The 19624-nt window shown below is 41.1% G+C and overlaps 1 protein-coding gene across 2 annotated transcripts in view; it reads left to right on the forward strand.

Annotated features, from left to right (window-relative positions):
- Window positions 1-7481: 7481 nt before the first annotated feature.
- RECK (reversion inducing cysteine rich protein with kazal motifs) overlaps window positions 7482-19624 on the forward strand; it is a 91462-nt gene continuing 79319 nt past the window's right edge. Inside the window, exon 1 of one of the 2 annotated variants that reach the window (XM_039474964.2) lies at window positions 7482-7670. In XM_039474964.2, the coding sequence (XP_039330898.1) occupies window positions 7571-7670 (100 nt within the window). In that variant the 5' untranslated portion in view covers window positions 7482-7570. The remainder of the gene's footprint in view (window positions 7671-19624) is intronic. The other variant, XM_074395041.1, reaches the window with a different exon arrangement.

The raw sequence follows: 19624 nt of genomic DNA on the forward strand, positions 1-19624 counted from the left end.
GGACTTGTCCTCTTTGACTATTTTTCTACTCTAATGATCATCTCTGAAGATAAGAATGCCTTGCCCTCATGTTTTAGTTCTAATGAAGGAATTACTGGGAACAGAAAATACATTGATATTTCACACAATTGTCCTACTGTACACATATGAAATCAGATGCCATAAAGTCTTAGTTCACTGACTCAAAATGGACCTCTTCCTTACTAAGCTAGGTCAATTCATCACAATCAAATATGTTCAGGAAGTCAGAAAAAGTATTTCCATTAAAGATTGGCTTAGGAATATACTATACACAAGTTCTAAGAAAACAATACTCCTATTTAATTAAAATTAGTTAAAAACCTACCATATCCTTAATCTAAAAAGTTTCTCTTTCTGAAATAAATCCAGGCTCTGCTGCAAGAAGCAATTAAGAAATGAGGATAGTTGGCCAGGGACAGTGGCTCACAGCTACAATCCCAGCTCTTTGGGAGGCTGAGGCAGGAAAATCACTTGAACCCAGGAGTTCAAGACCAGCCTGGGTAACATAGTGAGGCCTTGTCTCTACAAAAAAATCAAAAAAGTTAGCCGGGCATAGTGACACATGCCTGTGGTCCCAGATACTCAAGAAGCTGAGGCGAGAGGATCACTTAAATCTGGGAGGTTGAGGCTTCCGTGAACCATGGTCACGCTGCTGCACTCTAGCCTGGTGATGGAGCAAGCCGCTGTCTCATTTAAAAAAAAAAAAAAAAAGTGTCTGTGTGTGTGTGTGTCTGTGTGTCTGTGTGTAAAAGAAATGAGGAGGCTGGGAGCAGTGGCTCACACCTGTAATCCCAGCACTTTGGGAGACCAAGGCAGGGCAGATCATCCAAGGTCAGGAGTTCAAGACCAGCCTGGCCAACATGGTGAAACCCTGTCTCTACTAAAAATACAAAACTTAGTCGGGCGTGGTAGCAGGCACCTGTAATTCCAGCTACTCGAGAGGCTGAGGCAAGAGAATCGCTTGAACCCAGGAGGTGGAGGTTGCAGTGAGGCAAGATCACACCACTGCACTCCAGCCTGGGAGATAAAGCAAGACTCTGCCTCCGAAAATATATATGTGCCCTAATGAAGTAGGGAAACAAATAATAGACAAGCAACACTTTGGGAAAGTAAGTAGTATATTTTATAATACTATATATTAGAACCTATTAATATGTTAGAAGGTAATCATGGCTTTTGAAAATATAAAGTGTGAAAGGGAAAAAGAAGTGCAGAGGTAGGGTTGAGTTGTAGTGTTAAGAAGGGCAATTAAGGAAGGCCATTTGAGTTAAGACCTAAAAAAGAAAGGGAGAGTTGTGCAACTATCTGGGAGTAATTAATTCCAAGCAAAAAGAACTCCAAGTACCGGGGTCCTGAGGCAGGAGTTACATGGAGCAGTTAGGGAAAGGCCCTGAGCAAGACTGGCTGGAAGTGATATGTGAAGAGGACAGAAACAGTGGGAAATGAAGTCAGAGATAGAAGAGGAAGAAGGGTGCAAGACCTTGAGAACCAGGATTTTTTGGCTCAAAACAAAATCATTGGTGAGTAACATTTTTTTTTTTTTTTTTTTTTTTTTTTGAGACGGAGCTTCGCTCTTGTTACCCAGGCTGGAGTGCAATGGCGCGATCTCGGCTCACCGCAACCTCCGCCTCCTGGATTCAGGCAATTCTCCTGCCTCAGCCTACTGAGTAGCTGGGATTACAGGCACGAGCCACCATGCCCAGCTAATATTTTGTATTTTTAGTAGAGATGGGGTTTCACCATGTTGACCAGGATGGTCTCGATCTCTTGACCTCGTGATCCACCCGCCTCGGCCTCCCAAAGTGCTGGGATGACAGGCTTGAGCCACCGCGCCCAGCCTGGTGAGTAACATTTTAAAAATATCTTACTCATCTCTGAGCATTAACTTTTTTGAGAAGGAAGGATGATTACACTACTCTTACAGTGCTTAAAATTGCCTGTGTGGGCTGGGTGGGAGGATTGCTTGAGGCCAGGAGTTTGAGAGCAGACTGGGAAACATAGCAAGACCACATTTCTACAAAAAAATAAAATAATTAGCTGGGAATAGTGGCATGCACCTGTAGTTCCAGCTGTTCAGGCAGCTGAGGTGGGAGGGACACTTAAGTCCAGGAATTCGAGGCTGTAGTGCCCCCATGACTGTGCCATTGCTCTCCATCCTGGCAAGAAGGACTCCCTGTCTCAGGAAAAACAAAATTACATTTGTCATTCACTTTCGGCTCACATATGTAATTTAAGTTTTCTGATAGCTACACTTTAAAAACTAAAAAGGAATAAGAGTAGATACATGCTGTTATATCTTTGTCTAAACCCATAGAATGTACAACACCAAGAGTGAATTCTTATGTAAACTACGGACTTTGGTTGATGATGTGTTAATGTAGCCTTATCAACTGTAACAAATGTACCATTCTGGTGCAGGATGCTGACGGTGCTGGGAAGCTATACATACGTAGAGGCAGAGTGTACACCTTCTGTACTTTCCTCTCAGTTTTCCTGTCAACTTAAAACTGCTCTGAAAAATAAAGTCTACTTTTTAAAAAATTTAAAAAACAGGTGTAAATACTTTTAATAATATTTTACATTCTTGGGTTTATGCTAAGTCTTTAAAATCTGGTTTCATGACTTCATATGGCTAAGTGAAGAAGTGCTGGATATCTGTGAGTGTCAGTGAATATGAAGGTTGCCACCTGTGAGCAACAAGAGGCTTGCAAGAGAAAATGAAAGGATGCAGTTTCAGGGGCTACAGCCCAGAGGCCAGAGAACAGAACCAGGACAAGAATCGACTGAGGAAGAGCTAGAAGCTTCTGTCAGGCTGGGATGGGGTCTCAGCATGAACAGAAAATTCCCCTCCATTAGGCTCAGAAAGGGCTGGTACCTGAGGGGCCTCAAGGAAAAGCCTCAATGGAATAGAGCAAGCTCTTGCCAATAGAACTCCTCCAGTGATTCCATTGAAACCACAACTGCAGGTAGAAAGTGGTCATCTCTGAGTGATGGGATTCATACGAAGTATTTATTTCTGTTTAGAATATTCATTTCCTAAACTTTCTTTTTTAAATTTTTATTTATTATGATGATTATCATTTTTGAGACCGAGGCTTGCTCTGTTGCCTAGGCTGTAGTGCAGTGGCGCGATCTCTGCTCACTGCAACTTCCACCTCCCAGGTTCAAGAAATTTCCTGCTAAATTTTGCATGTTTAATAGAGACAGGGTTTCACCATGTTGACCAGGCTGGTCTCGAACTCCTGACCTCAAGTGATCCACCCACCTTGGCCTCCCAAAGTGCTAGGATTACAGGCATGAGCCACCAGGCCTGGCCTCATTTCCTAAACTTTCTTTGGTAAGTATGAGTGACTTTTATAATCAGAAAAGAAAGGGTAAAAGAAATAAGACAAACTTTAGTGGAAGCTGCCCCTTTCTTTTCTCTGTTTAAAAAAAGTTTGTATTGGTTGGGCACAGTGACTCACGCCTGTAATCCCAGCACTTTGGGAGGCCGAGGCGGGTAGATCTTGAAGTCAGAAGATCGAGACCATCCTAGCCAACATGGTGAAACCCCATCTCTACTAAAAGTACAAAATTAGGTGAGCATGGTGGCAGGTGCCTGTCATCTCCGCTACTTGGGAGGCTGACGCAGGAGATCACTTGAACCTGGGAGGTGAAGGTTGCAGTGAGCTGATATCACACCATTGCACTTCAGCCTAGGCAACGAGACCTAAACTCCGTCTAAAAGAAAAAAAAAAAGTTTGTATTTTAGTAGATAGGCACTACGTGCACCATTATCAGACTCCAGTCCTATTCATTGTCTGTGAGGCTGTGTTATTACCTATAGACTGGATTGAATCCTCACTTCTTAGTTTCACTGACAACTAAAACTGCTGCTTTCCCAAGCCCCGTGCTAAAACTGGATGACTTAATAAAAACTTCAGAAAAATGACCACAACACATCACGTGTGGGCAACTTTCATGCCTTTTACTGTGTGGGTCACTCAGAGCTCACCAGAAAACCTGACAACATGACCAAAGGCATTGATCTGTAAACCAGGAAAATCTGTGAGATTGCAATTGCCATCTTTGTTAAGACAGAGTCTTGCTCTGTTGCCCACACTGGAGTGCAGTGGCAGGATCTTGGCTCACTGCATCCTCTGCCTCCCAGGCTCAAGTGATCCTCCTGCCTCAGCCTCCTGAGTAGCTAGAACTACAAGCTTGCATCACCGTGCCTGGCTAGTTTTTGTATTTTTGTATAAACAGGGTTTCACCATATCACCCAGACTGGTCTTGAACTCCTGGCCTCAAGTGATCTGCCCACCTCAGCCTCTCAAAGTGCTGAGATTACAGGTATAAGCCACTACACCCAGGCTGCAAATGCCATCTTTATTCCACCATCCAAAGATAATTCAAAAACCAAGATAATACTTTGCTCCAACTACTAATCTTTGTTATCGAAACACCAGGCGTTTGGTTTAGGTCCTGCCGCTGGCTGTACAGAAAGCCAATCACTGAGACAAGTATTGCCAGGGAAGAAGTCTTTAATTGAGTGCCATAGCTGAGGAGACAGGAGCACTCTGGGAGGCTGAGTAGGGAGGATGGCTTGAGGCCAGGAGTTTGAGAATAGCCTGGGCAACATAGCAAGACCTCATCTATAAAAGAAATTTTTAAACATAGCTGAGTACCTCTGAAAAAATAAAGACTAAATATCAAAAAAACAAAAACAAAAAAAAAACTTGAGTCAGGTGCTGTGGCTCATGCCAGTAATCCCAGCAGCCTGGAAAGCTGAGGTGGGAGAATTACCTGAAGCCAGGAGTTTGAGATCAGCCTGGGCAATATAGCAAGTACCATCTCTTTGTTTGTTTGTTTGTTTGTTTGTTTTTGAGACGGAGTTTCGCTCTTGTTACCCAGGCTGGAGTGCGATGGCACGATCTCGGCTCACCGCAACCTCCGCCTCCTGGGTTCAGGTAATTCTCCTGCCTCAGCCTCCTGAGTAGCTGGGATTACAGGCATGTGCCACCATGCCCAGCTACTTTTTTTTGTATTTTTAGTAGAGACGGGGTTTCACCATATTGACCAGGATGGTCTCGATCTCTTGACCTCGTGATCCACCCGCCTCGGCCTCCCAAAGTGCTGGGATTACAGGCTTGAGCCACCGCGCCTGGCCAGTACCATCTCTTAAAAACAAAAATAAAGAGAAACAAAAAACTTGGCTCCTGGAAATCTCTCTTCCAGGGAATTTTTCAATATTTGGTTGTGATTCTTCCTATAGTCATTGTATTTATCTCCCTAATGTGTTATATCCTCTCAAGAGTTTTAATGCTTTCCAACAGCCACACGTCGAATGATTTCCATCAGGATTGGACAACTTGAAGAACTTAACCCGACTGCTCAAACTTACATCTGATTCTACATCTCAATGCAACTATTTACTTATTTTTTTTTTTTTCTTTTAATTGAGATAGGGGTCTGACATCGTTGTCAGGGCTGGTCTTGAATTCCTGGGCTCAAGTTATCCTCCCACCTCCACCTCCCAAAGTGCTGCAATTACAGGCATAAGCAACTGCGCTCAGCGGCAACTGTTGATAATGATAGCATCATGACTCTTTGGCCCAGTGACTATGTCAATGGTGGTACTATTACTCTCGGAGGGGAATTGTTAAAATAAATTAAAATGAAGACCAGGCCTGCAGAGTTCCTAAGCAGATAGTCAATTTAGTCCTCATAATAGACCTTAAACTTACTTGAGTTAACCTGAGCTATTTCTCGTAACTGCATATATTAAAGAAAAACAGAACAAGCTCAACCAATCAGAAGTAGTCCACAAACCTGTATAACTAGAGGCTTTTTAATGGGATAGACCAAATAAGGCAACTTTATAATTGTAACCAATCAAATATTTTCTTTTTATTACTTTCCCATTCACTCCGTAAAAATCTGCTTCTTCAACAGAGTTGAGCCGCAGAACCGTTTCTGGTTTGCAAACTTCTCAATTCATGAATCACTGTGTGCTGAAATAAACTATTAAAAATTTTTAAATTTTATCAGTTTACCTTATACACAAAAACAAGAGAGTCACCAGAGCAGATGTTTTAGATATATTTTAACTTATTCATGTTTTCCTTTTGTAAACTCAAAAGAGAGAATAAATATAAGAACCCAAAAACATAAAAACCAACTTTTTATATGGATTTTGTTTAGAACTTGAAAAATTGTAAAAAGAAATCATGAGACAATATGAAAAATGTAAACAATGACTGGATATTTAATAATATTAAGGATTTTTTTTTAAATTTAAGTAATTTAGCCCCAGGGGTCTTCATGAGAATTTAAAACTGTGGTTATGCTTTTTCAAAAAAGGAGGAGGAAAAAAGGTTTAATCAAGAAAACGCACACAGAGAAAAAAGAGAGATAATGAATTAACTTTGCTAGCCAGTGGCCCTCTTAAGCATTCTCCACAGTAGCTGCCAGGCTGATGAATGGGGTAGGACCCACTTCCAACTTGTCTCTTGGACAAAGTCTATACTTCTCAGCCGGATATTCAAGGCTCTTCACATCTAGATATACAAGCCATGTCCCATCCTCTTTTCCTAGCAGGAGTAGGTGCTTAATGATAACATCAAGGCCAGGTGCAGTGGCTCAAGCCTGCAATCCCAGCACTTGGATGGGCAGGAATCGTTTGAGAGGAGTTCGAGACCAGCTTGGGAAACATGGGGAAACCCCTTCTCTGCGAAAAAAAAAAAATATATATATATATGTGTATATATATATATATATATATAAAATTTAGCCAGGCATGGTGGCCTGCGCCTGTGGTCCCGGCTACTGAAGAGGCTGAGGTGGAAGGATCGCTTGAGCCCGGGAGGTGGAGGTTGCAGTGAGCCGAGATCGCGCCACTACACTCCAGCCTGGGCGACAGAGCAACTCTAAATAAATAAAATTTTTAAAAAGCACATCAAAGACACATTGAGGCTACATGTGCCAAAGAACTTTGGTGGTGAACCCTTGTCGGGGGCCTTCTCTGCGGGAGGTCGAAGGATCCCGGGTGACCCGTCTTTTTGGGTGCGAGGCAGCCTCTCGGCAGAAAGAATACTGCGCGTATCATCATTGAGGCTAAGTGAAGGAGAGAAGCCCCTTTGGTTCGGCGTTGGGCTAAGCCCTCGTTCTCAGGTGAACTTGCAGTGCGATCTTGAGTAAGATCAGTCTCCTCTCTCAGCCTCAGTGGCCAGAAACCTCAGGAGGTGGCAGAGGTTTTCTAGGGACTCTCTCAGCTCTGACATCCTCTGACTTCACTCTGGGAGAACGTGGGCTAGGGGACTCCGGGCAGAAGCCGACACACAGCTGGGCCAAAACAAAGAGCCCGGGTGCGGGTCACGTTCCCGCCCCGGGGAGGTTTTGGAAACTCTGTTAGGCAGGGGGCGGGGCTTGAGCGCGCCGCAGCCAATCACCAAAGGACGGGGCGCCGGGGGCGGGGTCTCGCGCGAGCTGCGGCGGCGGCGGCGGCGGCGGCAGCGGTGGCCAAGCTGGGTCCGAGCATCCCGCGGCTCTGGACCCGCCCGGCCCGGACATGGCGACCGTCCGGGCCTCTCTACGAGGCGTGCTGCTTCTTCTGCTGGCCGTGGCGGGGGTGGTGGAGGTGGCAGGGGGCCTGACCCCGGGCAGTGCGGGTGAGTAACCTCCGGAGCAAGGGTTCGGAGCAGTACGGAGCAGCCGCTTCAGCGCTCCAAGATGGCGCGGGACAGGGGGCGGGGGTGCGCGCGACCCCCAGACCCTGCCCACGTCCGGTGACCCCGGGACTCGAGGTCTCAGCGCTCCTGAGGCGGGTGCCGAGGCGGAGCGAGTGAGGACTCTCTCTTCCCCAAGGTCTTCTGAGTGGTGACTCGCGTTCGAGGCCTTAGTCTGTCACCCACCGACGCGGGCCCCCTCTTCGGCACTGACCCCTTCGCTTGCCTCTGGCCCTTGTCGGAAAAGGGTGCGATGCCTCCGCCGTGGACCGTCGCGAGGGTTGGATGGGATTTCGGATACGCAGCCGCCCTAAGGTGGCCCCAGTTAGTTATTGTTGTTACTTGACCCGCACTTGGTTCAGAAAGAACTACCTTGCTTCAGAAAGAACGTCCCCACAGCGTGCCTGGTGGGTGTCCTGCCTCACACAGAACCGGACTCGGGCAGGAGACATTAAAAATCGGTAAACCTTGCCCCCTGAAGGCTGGCAGGCTTGAGGAGAGGAATTCTTGCTCTACAGGAATTAAATCAAGGATGGATAGGAAACTGTTAAGTGCCTACTGCTTCCCATTTGCCGGGCTTTTGAGTGGACACCGACTCCTTCCTTCCAAAAGCTCTCTGGATAGCAGATGGGGTACAGCAGAAGCTTGAAGTAACTAGAATTCAAGGCAGAAATGTCCCGAGGAGATGAAGGGCTATGTATGAGTTCACAGAGGGAGAGAGATAACATCCACCTACGGTAGTGGAGAGTGGAGTGATTCCCCCTAGACATTAAAAGGTGGCTAGGATATGTGCATGCAAACGTAGTGAAGTGCATTGCTTACAGAGAGAGATGCCTAAACAAACAAACAAACAAACAAAAAGCAAAGTCACACCTAAAAAAAATAAGAAGAAGCAAAGTTATCCAAGCGCGGTGGCTCACGCTTGTAATCCCAACACTTTGGGAGGTTGAGACGGGCAGATCCCTTGAGCCCAGGAGTTGGAGACCAGCCTGGCCAACAGAGTGAAACCCCGTTTCTACTAAAAATACAAAAATAGCCTGGCGTGGTGGTGTGTGCCTGTAGTCCCAGCTACCCAGGAGGCCAAAATGGGAGGATTGCTTGAGCCCCAGGAAGTTGAAGTTGCAGTGATATCCCACTGCTCTCCAGCCTCAGAAGTGAGAGACCCTGTCTAAAAAAAGAGCAAAGTCACTTCCAAAAAGGGTGGTAACTGTGGCTGGGTTTTAAATTTAGCTGTAAACAGTCCCAAAGAAAAAAAGAGAAAATTCCGTGTATTCTTGGCTAAATCAGATTACTTTTCTGGGCACCTTTATAATTCCATTTGTAATTCTGTTGCAAAGTTATGGAATGCTAGTTTTCCATTCTCCTCCCACAACCAGTCAGTTCTGCAGGACGTAGTACAGTGTAGTGGTTACGAACACTCGAGCAAATTACTTAGCTTTCATCTTTTTGTGCTCAAATACCCACATTTATTATAAATGGTACTTCACAGATTTTACCATGAGAGTTAATCAAGGTAATACATGTCCAGCATTTAGCATAGTAAGTACTGAAATATAAGCTGTTACTTATGTTTGGGAAAGACTGCATATGGTACCCTGTCTTATAAATTCACAAAACACATTAGATTTACAATAAAGGGTCCAAGGATTCCTGTGTTAAAACAAAAACAAACAAAAAAAAAAACGAGAAAGTTGTTTGCCAGGGGAACAGCAACAATTGCTAATGAGTATGAAGTTTCTTTTGGTAGCGATGAAAACGTTCTAAAATTAGATAGTGGTGACGGTTACACAACTCTGTGAGTATACTGAAAACAACAGAAGTGTACACATTAAAGGGGTTAATTTCATGATATGCAAATGGCATCTCAATAAACTTATTATAGAAAGAAACTTGTTTGCTCATTAAATTCTTTTTTGCTTCATAACACCTAAAGCATACTTCAGAATATTCTTAGCTAGTTGATTTCCAAAGCCCTTTCTGGCTCCAAAACTACATGACAACATATAGTTTGCATTGTTTGATTAAACACAATTCCAAGTTTGATCTAAAAGTGAGACATGTTCCTTGTACTAAATTCTGGGAAGCATGTGTTGCATGGTTCCTTACATAAAGGACATTGAGTAATAAAATGCACAAAGGCTTCTACTGTGGATTGTAGAAAGTATGAAAAATGCTTTTCAATCTCAAACAGAAATTAAGAACATAATATAAAACTGTATTTCAATGAAGGCTTTGCTTGTATTCCTGCTCAGTCTTCCTTCCCCTGTCCTTAACCATATCCAAGATTGGGTACTTCTGTCTCTGGTATAAAGCTTTGCAGGTTATTGACCCCCTCTACTATACAGCTTTACAAATCTTATCTACCTTGATTATTCCGATTCCTGGGTGATGGAGATGCAAAAGTGAAATGACTTGCTCAATTATTTTTCTCTTTGGAGGATGGGAAGAGACCCTGTCCTGCAGTCTCAACATCTGTGTGTCATGGCACCTGATAATGGCTCTGTTTTTTTATAAGTTGATTTGTAATAGTACCAAAGAGGGAAAAATATAACCTTAAGGGTCAGGTTTCAGTAAGTTGACATTTAAGGAATTATGTAATAGTCTAAAATCCAGAAAAACAATGTAATGAATTTTAAGTTAGAAAAAGCAAACGCCTATCTGAAGTAAAGTAATAAGAAGCAGATTCGCTTACCAAAGAAGTATCTTGCCCAATACTGCAGAAAGAGCTAGGATTGGTGATAGACCAGATATGACAGTTTATTCTGGTATGCAGCCAGAAGTTTCTGTCTGGCATCCATAGATTTAAGCAATCTTTCATTAATCACACTTTTCACTGTGTGCCACTTATAGAAGAAAGTAGATGGGAAGAGGTCAAGGAGGTTGTTTTTATGTATTATACATGTGGCTTTTAAAAGAACAAAACAGATACTATGGGGTTTGTTTATCCAAAAAATACTATATGAGTACTTATTATATGTCAGGCACTGTTCTAGGTGCAGAGCTGCTGCTCCAAGGAGCTTACATTCTAGGAGAGAAGCAATAGACAATAAATAGATAAACATATAATGAAATTATTTCTAGGTGTGATAAGGATGCTATGAAAAACTAAACCAAATGGTTTAACATAGAGAATTGTGTGAGTGGAGTGGGAATAGTTCTTTACGTAAAAGAACTTTAAAAGAGTTTATAAGAGCGGCCTCTTTGAGAAGGTAAAGTTTAGAACTGAGATCTGAAGACTGAGAAGGTGGTGGGTATTCTTAGGAAAGACAGGGGTGAGGTCCAGGAAGTGAAGAAGCCTTAAGGCATAAGGAACAGAAGGTTATAAGGTTGGAATATAGTGAGCAACAGAGTATGCTAAGGCTAGATGGTGCTGAGCCTTGCAAACACACACACACACACACACACACACACACACACACACAGAGGGATTACGGATTTTATTCTGCGCACAGATAGAAACCAATAGAGTTTTAAGTAAGAGCAGTATGATTTGATTTCTGTTTTAGATCACTTGCTGCTGAACACAAAAAATTATTGTAGTGGGGTAAGAGTATAAGCAGGATGACGAGAAGGCCATTGCAGTATTCAAGCAGGCAATAAGAGTGACTCAAGAGTAGAATGGTGGTGGAGATAGGAGAGGGGATATTTAAAATATATTGCTGATGGATTGGATGTGGGAAGTGAGGGAAGAAGGAATTAAGGATTACTCATAGGTTTTTTTAAAATTATGAACAACTTAATAAAAGTTGATACCATTTACTGAAGTAGGGAAGACAGGAAGAGCATTCTGGAGGAGGGTTGGCAGGTGAGGAAAGGAGGGAAATCAAAAGTTCTATTTTTGTACATGTTTAGGATGAATATTAGTAATAATTGTACTAGGTCCATTGCTTATTAAGCCAAATTCCATACCTGTGAGTAATTCATTTAGCAAATATTTATTAAGCTATTAATACTGACAGACATTGTGATAGGCAGAGGTATAAAGTGGTAAGCAAAAATAGGGGCTTAAGTTTGGTGGGAAATTCAGACAGGAGATATCACCCTGAAATGTGTAATACCTACATTGTCGATATTATGTGGTTATATTAATACATACCTATTTATATCCTAAACCTGAAGAATATATTTGAGGAGGAATCATGTGGTTTCATCAGGTATATAGCATATAGTATGATGGATGCTGTAAAGCACATAGGTAACTTGAACAAGACTGTAAGTGGAATATTAAGAGATGCGTTCTGACCATGAGACATACCATTGGGAGCCATACTTTTAAATCCTTTGTTTAGAGATGAGAGCCTTGCTGCAGAGTGGGGAAGGGGATTATCTAAGAATACTGACTATTAGCCTCTGAGAAGAGAACTTCGGAAGAGTCATTTGCTTTAGTTGTTTCCTAATGATGAATGTCGAGGTTATGGCTCCTTTGACTCCAAGGAACAAAACCCAAAATAAGTCAGGATTAGGGGGCTGGTTATGTAGTATTTAACAGGAAATCACACGGAAAGCCAACAGTAGGAAATTTAGCACATCTCTACCTCAGGGACTGCTACAGGAACTAGAAAGTTGACAGGAACCAAGACTGTCAGGAAACTAGACTTTCCATATGTTCTTTTAGAGACAGTCTCTATCTCTCTTGGCTTCTCTTGTGTGCATCTCTTGCAGTTTTTTTCTCTCCCTCAACCAGCTTCCTTTTTTTTTTTTTTTTTTTTTTTTTTGCACATGGTTTCCACACCCCCGTAAAATGTCAGCTTCCCAGCCCCAGCTCTTCTTGACCTTACAGCTGCAAAGCCCACCACCAACTGGCTGTCTGCATCTTACCTCAGCATATGATTTGGTCCAGTTTATCTTTTGACTTAAAAATCATATGATGTTTTCTAAATTGTAGGTGAGTTACCATATGAAATATGGTACTGAAGTAGTATTAATATAGTGAGAAAGAAAATGTGTTGTACTTTTTTCTTGTTAAAAAGGCATTGTGTAACTGTAGAATATTACTACTTTTAAAAAATAGGTTTTAGGGGAACTGGTCATGTTTGGTTACATGGATAAGTTCTTTAGTGGTGATTTCTGAGATTTTGGTGCACCCATTACTATGATGTACCCAATGTGTAGTTTTTTATTTCTTACACCCTGCTCACTCTCCCACCCCCTGCCATTGTATTGTTCTTATGCCTTTGTGTCCTCATAGCTTAGCTGCCACTTAAATAAGTGAGAACATACAATGTTTGGTTTTTCATTCCTGGGTTACTTCACTTAGAATATGTTCTCCAACTCCATCCAGGTTGCTGGAAATGCCATAAATTTCATTCCTTTTTATGGCTGAGTAGTACTCCATGGTGTGTGTGTGTGTGTGTGTGTGTGTGTGTACGTGCACACACACACACATACTGCACAAGGCACATTTTCTTTATCCACTTGTTGACCAATGGGCATTTGGGCGGGTTCCATATTTTTGTGGTTGCTAATTGTGCTGCTATAAGCATGCATGTGCAAGTCTCTTTTTCATATGGCTTATTTTCCTCTGGATAAATACCTGGTAGTGGGATTGCTGGATCAAATGTAGATATATTTTTAGTTCTTTAAGGAATCTCCATATTGTTTTCCATAGTGGTTGTACTGGTTTACATTTCCACCAGCAATGTAAAAAGTGTTCCCTTTCCACCACATCTGTTATTTTTCTATTTTTTAATTATGGCCATTCTTGCAGGAGTAAGGTGGTATTACATTGTGTTTTTGATTTGCATTTTCCATGATGTTGAGCATTTTTTCATATTTGATGGCCATTTGTATGTCTTCTTTTGAGAATTATCTATTCATGTCCTTAGCCCACTTTTTAATGGGATTGTTTGTTTTTTTTCTTCTGATTTGTCTGAATTCCTTGTAGATTCTGGATGTTAGTCCTTGGTCGGATGCATAGTTTTGAAAGATTTTCTCCCACTCTGTGGCTGTTTACTCTGCTGATTATTTCTTTGCTGTGCAGAAGCTTTTTAGTTAAGTCCCATGTATTTATCTTTGTTTTTGTTGCATTTGCTTTTGGGTTCTCAGTCATAAAATCTTTACCTAATCCAATGTCTAGATGGGTTTTTCCAATATTATCTTCTAGTTTTTTGTTTTTTTTTTTATGGTTTCAGGTCTTAGATTTAAGTCTTTGATCAATCTTGAGTTGATTTTTGTATGAGGTGAGACATGAGAATCCAGTTTCATTCTTCTACATACAGTTTGCCAATTATTTCAGCACCATTTATTGAGTAGCATGTCCTTTCCCCACATTGTTTTCATTTGTTTTGTTGAAGATCAGTTGGCTGCAAGTATTTTCTTTTTTTTTTTTTTTTTTTGAGACGGAGTTTCACTCTTGTTACCCAGGCTGGAGTGCAATGGCGCGATCTCGACTCACCGCAACCTCCGCCTCCTGGGTTCAAGCAATTCTCCTGCCTCAGCCTCCCAAGTAGCTGGGACTACAGGCACGCGCCACCATGTTCAGCTAATTTTTTGTATTTTTAGTAGAGATGGGGTTTCACCATGTTGACCAGGATGGTCTCGATCTCTTGACCTTGTGATCCATCCGCCTGGGCCTCCCAAAGTGCTGGGATTACAGGCTTGAGCCACCGCACCCGGCCTATTTTCTTTATTTCTGGGTTCTCTATTCTGTTCCTGTGTGCCTGTTTTTATACCAGAACCATGCTGTTTTGGTGACTGTAGCCTAATAGTATAGTTTCAAGTCAGGTAATGTGATGCTTCCAGATTTGTTATTTTTGCTTAGTCTTGCTTTGGCAATGTGGGCTCTTTTTTGCTTCTTATATTAATTTTAGGATTGAAATAGAAATTTTAGGAGCTAGAATTGTTTTTTTTCTAGTTTTGTGAAGAATGATGATGGTATTTTGATGGGAATTGCATTGAATTTGTCCATTGCTTTTGGCAGTATGATCATTTTAATAATATTGATTCTACCCATCCATGAGCATGGGATATGTTTCCATTTGTGTCATCTGTGATTTTTTTTAGCAGTGGTTTGTAGTTTTCCTTGTAGAAGTCTTTCACTTCCTTGGTTAGATATATTTCTACTTTTTTTTTTTTTTTTTTTTTTTTTTTTTTGCAGCTATTGTAAAAGAGGTTGAGTTCTTGATTTGATTCTCAGAGTGGTCACTCTTGGTATATAGCAGGCGTCCCAAACTTTTTACACAGGGGGCCAGTTCACTGTCCCTCAGACCGTTGGAGGGCCGCTACATACTGTGCTCTTCTCACTGACCACCAATGAAAGAGGTGCCCCTTCCTGAAGTGTGGCGGGGAGGCGGATAAATGGCCTCAGGGGGCTGCATGCGGCCCGCAGGCCGTAGTTTGGGGACGCCTGGTATATAGCAATGCTACTGATTTTATATCTTGATTTTGTATCCTGAAATTTTATTCACTTATCAATCTAGGAGCTTTTTGGATGAGTCTTTAGGGTTTTCTAGGTATATGATCATATCATTGGCAAGCAGCAACAGTTTGACTTTCTCTTTACCAATTTGGATGCCCTTGATTTCTTTCTCTTGTCTAATTGCTCTGGCTAGCACTTCCATTATTCCTTATTAATCAATGAATATAATTTTTTTTTTTTTTGAGACAGCGTCTCTGTTGCCCAGACTGGAGTGCAGTGGTGCCATCTTGGCTCAATGCAACCTCCGCCTCCTGGGTTCAAGCAATTCTCCTGCCTCAGCCTCCTGAGTAGCTGGGATTACAGGCACATGACACCATACTGGGCTAATTTTTTTGGATTTTTAGTAGAGACAGTGTTTCACTGTGTTAGCCAGGATGGTCTCAATCTCCTGACCTCATGATCCGCCTGCCTTGGCCTCCCAAAGTGCTGGGATTATAGGCGTGAGCCACCACACCTGGCCAGTGAATATAATTTTTGAGCTGAGCACTGTGCTAATTGTACCAAGAAGCTTACAGTTAACCTGGGGATACAAAGAGAACCCACGTGAAATGATTAGAGAAGAGTTAAGTGTTAAAGTTTTCAATTCTTACTAGAATAGCAGAATCTTAAATAACAAAAACATCAACATGGTCTAGAGTTGTTGGAGAAGAAAGGCTTACTAAGAATTAAGATGGTAGTTAAGCCTTGTAATATGTTTTGGATTTAAGTCAGCAGGAAGAGGGCGTCAAGCATTTCAGGCAAAGGACTGTGTTCTAGGTAAGCGTAGATTTTCTTTGTTAAAAGTAATAGAAGTTGGCCGGGCGCGGTGGCTCACGGCTATAATCCCAGCACTTTGGGAGGCCGAGGCAAGTGGATCACGAGGTCAAGAGATCGAGACCATCCTGGTCAACATGGTGAAACCCTGTCTCTACTAAACATACAAAAAAATTAGCCGAGCACGGTGGTGCGCACCTGTAGTCCCAGCTACTCGGGAGGCTGAGGCAGGAGAATTGCTTGAACCCAGGAGGCGGAGGTTGCAGTGAGCCGAGATCGTGCCATTGCACTCCAGCCTGTGTAACAAGAGTGAAACTCCGTCTCAAAGAAAAAAAAAAAAAGTAATAGAAGTTTAGGGAAGGAAAGGCTAGAGAAAGACTTTGAAATTTTAGAATTGGAGTAGCAGGAAGCCATTGTAGGTGCTTGATGAGAAGTGATGTCATGAAAGATCTGTTAAAAAAAGTAATTTGGCAGTCATATTGGTGCTAGAATTGACAGTATAATTGGCTGTTGCAGCAGTGCAGTATGAGGCAAGAGGTGGAGAAGGATATCTGCAACTTGCAAATGATTCAGGGGAAAAAACAAAACATGTATCTATCCATACATACATACAGATAGATATGGCAGCATGACAAGATGTTAGCAATGTTAAATCGAGGTGGTTGAATGAAATGTTGTTGGGTATATGGGTTATCCTCTTACTATTTCGCTCTTCGTTGGCTATTATGCAGATATACACATATGTATATTTTTAAAGGGTTAAATGTGCCAATTACATGAATGTATTTATAAGTTAAAGTTGTAGTTCTCATTTAAATGTTTTTAAAGTGATTGTCATTTTCCAAGTTGTTTTGAAAATAAAAATTTGATTAAAAATAAGATTTTACATAAATAATAAAAATAAACCAGATTTTGAATTTTTAAAATTTAGAATGACCTTTTTCCAGTATCAACTCAGATTTAGTTTTTTCTCCTGAAGTATGTGAAACACACTCAACGCATGTGCATGCACACGCAGATATGTATGTATATGTGTATATGTATATATTTATACACACACACTGTTTTCGTTGCTATTTAGGAAGATATAATTAGATTTTTTTTTTAAACAAGAATGGCTTTTCATTAAGCAACTGAATTAGGCAAGATCCCTTTTAACTTCAAAAATTCTATGATTCTATGGATATTTCTTAGTTTGGATTAGGGTGTGTATTTGTTTTTTTTTAAAGGTAGTTGGCTTTAGAAGCTGCATTTTCTGCATGTGGCTGGAGCATGTGCTTCCTGCTTCCTTGCCTGTCTTTAGTACACACATGGCCAAAACCAGCAGCCGAACATTGATGTTTCTAATTATTGGATAATTCTGCTTATATACGTCCAGGCTACACTAATAACTTCTTAAGCCCCAAAAATGCAGCCTTTAGTAATCAATTTTTAATTTGTATTAATTTTATAATCACAGATTCTTGGAATAAGAATGCAAGATATGACACTCATACTGATGTCTTTAATGAAAGTACACTGTGCTTTTTATCATAATAGTATCACATTTTATTTTGAACTGTTCCATCTTTATCTGTTCAATTTCATTTTATGAGAATAAGCAGAGTTTCAAACTGTTATTCTTGAAGAATATATTAGGATCAAATTATAAACTCAGAATATATCTAGAATTCATTATCTTCTCTTTAGAAAACGTTAGGCTTGGGAGAGTTTTGTTTTGTTTTGTTTTTTGCACTATAATAGTTGAATGACCCAATTCATCCCTTTTAATTGCTCTGAAAATGATAAAGACCCTTAATTGCCACATTAATTGCATTTGAATTCTTCCCCCATTCATAACGAGGGCATATGAATGGATGTCTATTTGTAGACATTTATTTCTTGAAAAATATGCAATGTTAAAGATTCTAATAAGTTTTTACTATTTCAAAGGAAGAAAAATATGTACTGATACAATAATGGCTAAGGGTAAGAATAGGGATAGAAAATGTAATGGAGCAGAGGTCCCCTGTCCTGTTCATGGAGGGTGACAATCCTCTCAAGAAGACATGCACTGGTACAGAAGAATGCTTGTTTGGGCGAGGGAAAGGAATTATTACCAGAATACTTCAGGCTGTCCTCTTTCATCCCATTTTGTCAGAAGTATCAAAAAGTCTTTTGGAAAGACTAGAAGGAAAATATGCTAAAATGTCAGCAGATGTTGTGGCAGGACAGTGGAAGTATACTTTTTCTTTTTCTTCTTGTTTTCCAAATTTTTGAGGTTTTCTAATGAAAAAAATTTTTTTAAAGATTTAACTTTGAGGGATACTTTCCTATAAATTTGACCTTCACCATTAAATAGGAAAAAAAGGCTTTTATAGTTATATTTTTAGTAAAACCTCTGGTATTGGAATTTTAATTATAACACATTTTGTGTCTTTGTTCTAAATAGACCTTTGCTGCAAGAAACTATTTTTCAAAAATCGCTGGGCCCAAATCAGACTCCTGTCTGCCTGATTGTTTACTTTTTCTGAGCCTTTTTGTTTATTGGGACCATATGTTATCCTGAATTATCTTTGCTTATGACCAGCAGGATTTTCTGCCCTCATACGACCTTTGCGTTAGAGGCTAGTAACAGAAAGGCCAACTTCTAGAGCACTTCAAAAGGGCACGTGATTATCACTCAGGAAAGCCTTTTTTTCCTGCCTGCCCTCCCAATCTAATGAGGGTAGGGACAACAGAGTCTTAGGAGATGGATGTAATTTGATGTGCCATTGCAGAGGAGGAGTTATAAGAAAGTCTTGGTTGGGTGTGGTGGCTTATGCCTGTAATCCTAGCACTTTGGGAAGCCAAGGTGGGTGGATCACTTGAGGCCAGGAGTTCAAGACCAGCCTAGGCAACATGACGAAACCCCATCTCTACTAAAAATACAACAATTAGCTGGGCATGGTGGTGCACGCCTGTAATCCCAGCTAGTAATACTTGGGAGGCTGAGGATCACGTGAACCCAGGAGGTGGAGGTTGTAGTAAGCCAAGATCGCACCACTGCATTCCAGCCTGGGTGATAGAGCGAGATTGTCTCAAAAAAACAAACCCTCATGAGTGCTTCAGCCCTCCCTTGTGAAGCCCTTCACAAAAAGTAACTACAGTCTCACTACAATCAAGGCACATTTTTTTTCTTCTGAAATGTGGTGAAATTTTTATGTGTCCTTCAGAATTTTGTAAGCCAAATGTTTAGAACTTCAAGACACATTTTGCCATAGAAATAGTATTAGAAAACCAGCCTCACAACAGTCTTTTATGAAACTAAACTGTAGTAATATGGCAGTATTACTATAGGCAGTATTATCCTAGACTCTGTCATTGTTTTATGGAAAAACGATTTCCAGTTTCAAATTCAGAAACCTAGTTGGTAAGATCTGAAGACGACTTCCGTTATTCCTTTGTTTATTCATTCATTTCCCCTCAGTACCAATTCTTTCAATCAAAAATTTCTATTTTTATCTAATATGTATACTGAAGTTATGTAGATTTTATTTGAAGAGAAGATTATGTTGCACACACACACACACACACACACACACACAGGTTAAATATATATAAATGTAAAAATAGATGTTTTAAACGATTGTACCAGATCTACCTGCCTGAAATGTATTTTTCCCTCCTCTTGTCTTTTGACTTGCCAATCCTAGATAGCCAACAACCATTCCAGCTTTATCCTCTTTTCAGTCTTCTGCACTCTACA

This window comes from Saimiri boliviensis, chromosome 2 (genome assembly GCF_048565385.1).
Source record: "Saimiri boliviensis isolate mSaiBol1 chromosome 2, mSaiBol1.pri, whole genome shotgun sequence".
NCBI classification, from domain to species: Eukaryota; Metazoa; Chordata; class Mammalia; order Primates; family Cebidae; genus Saimiri; species Saimiri boliviensis.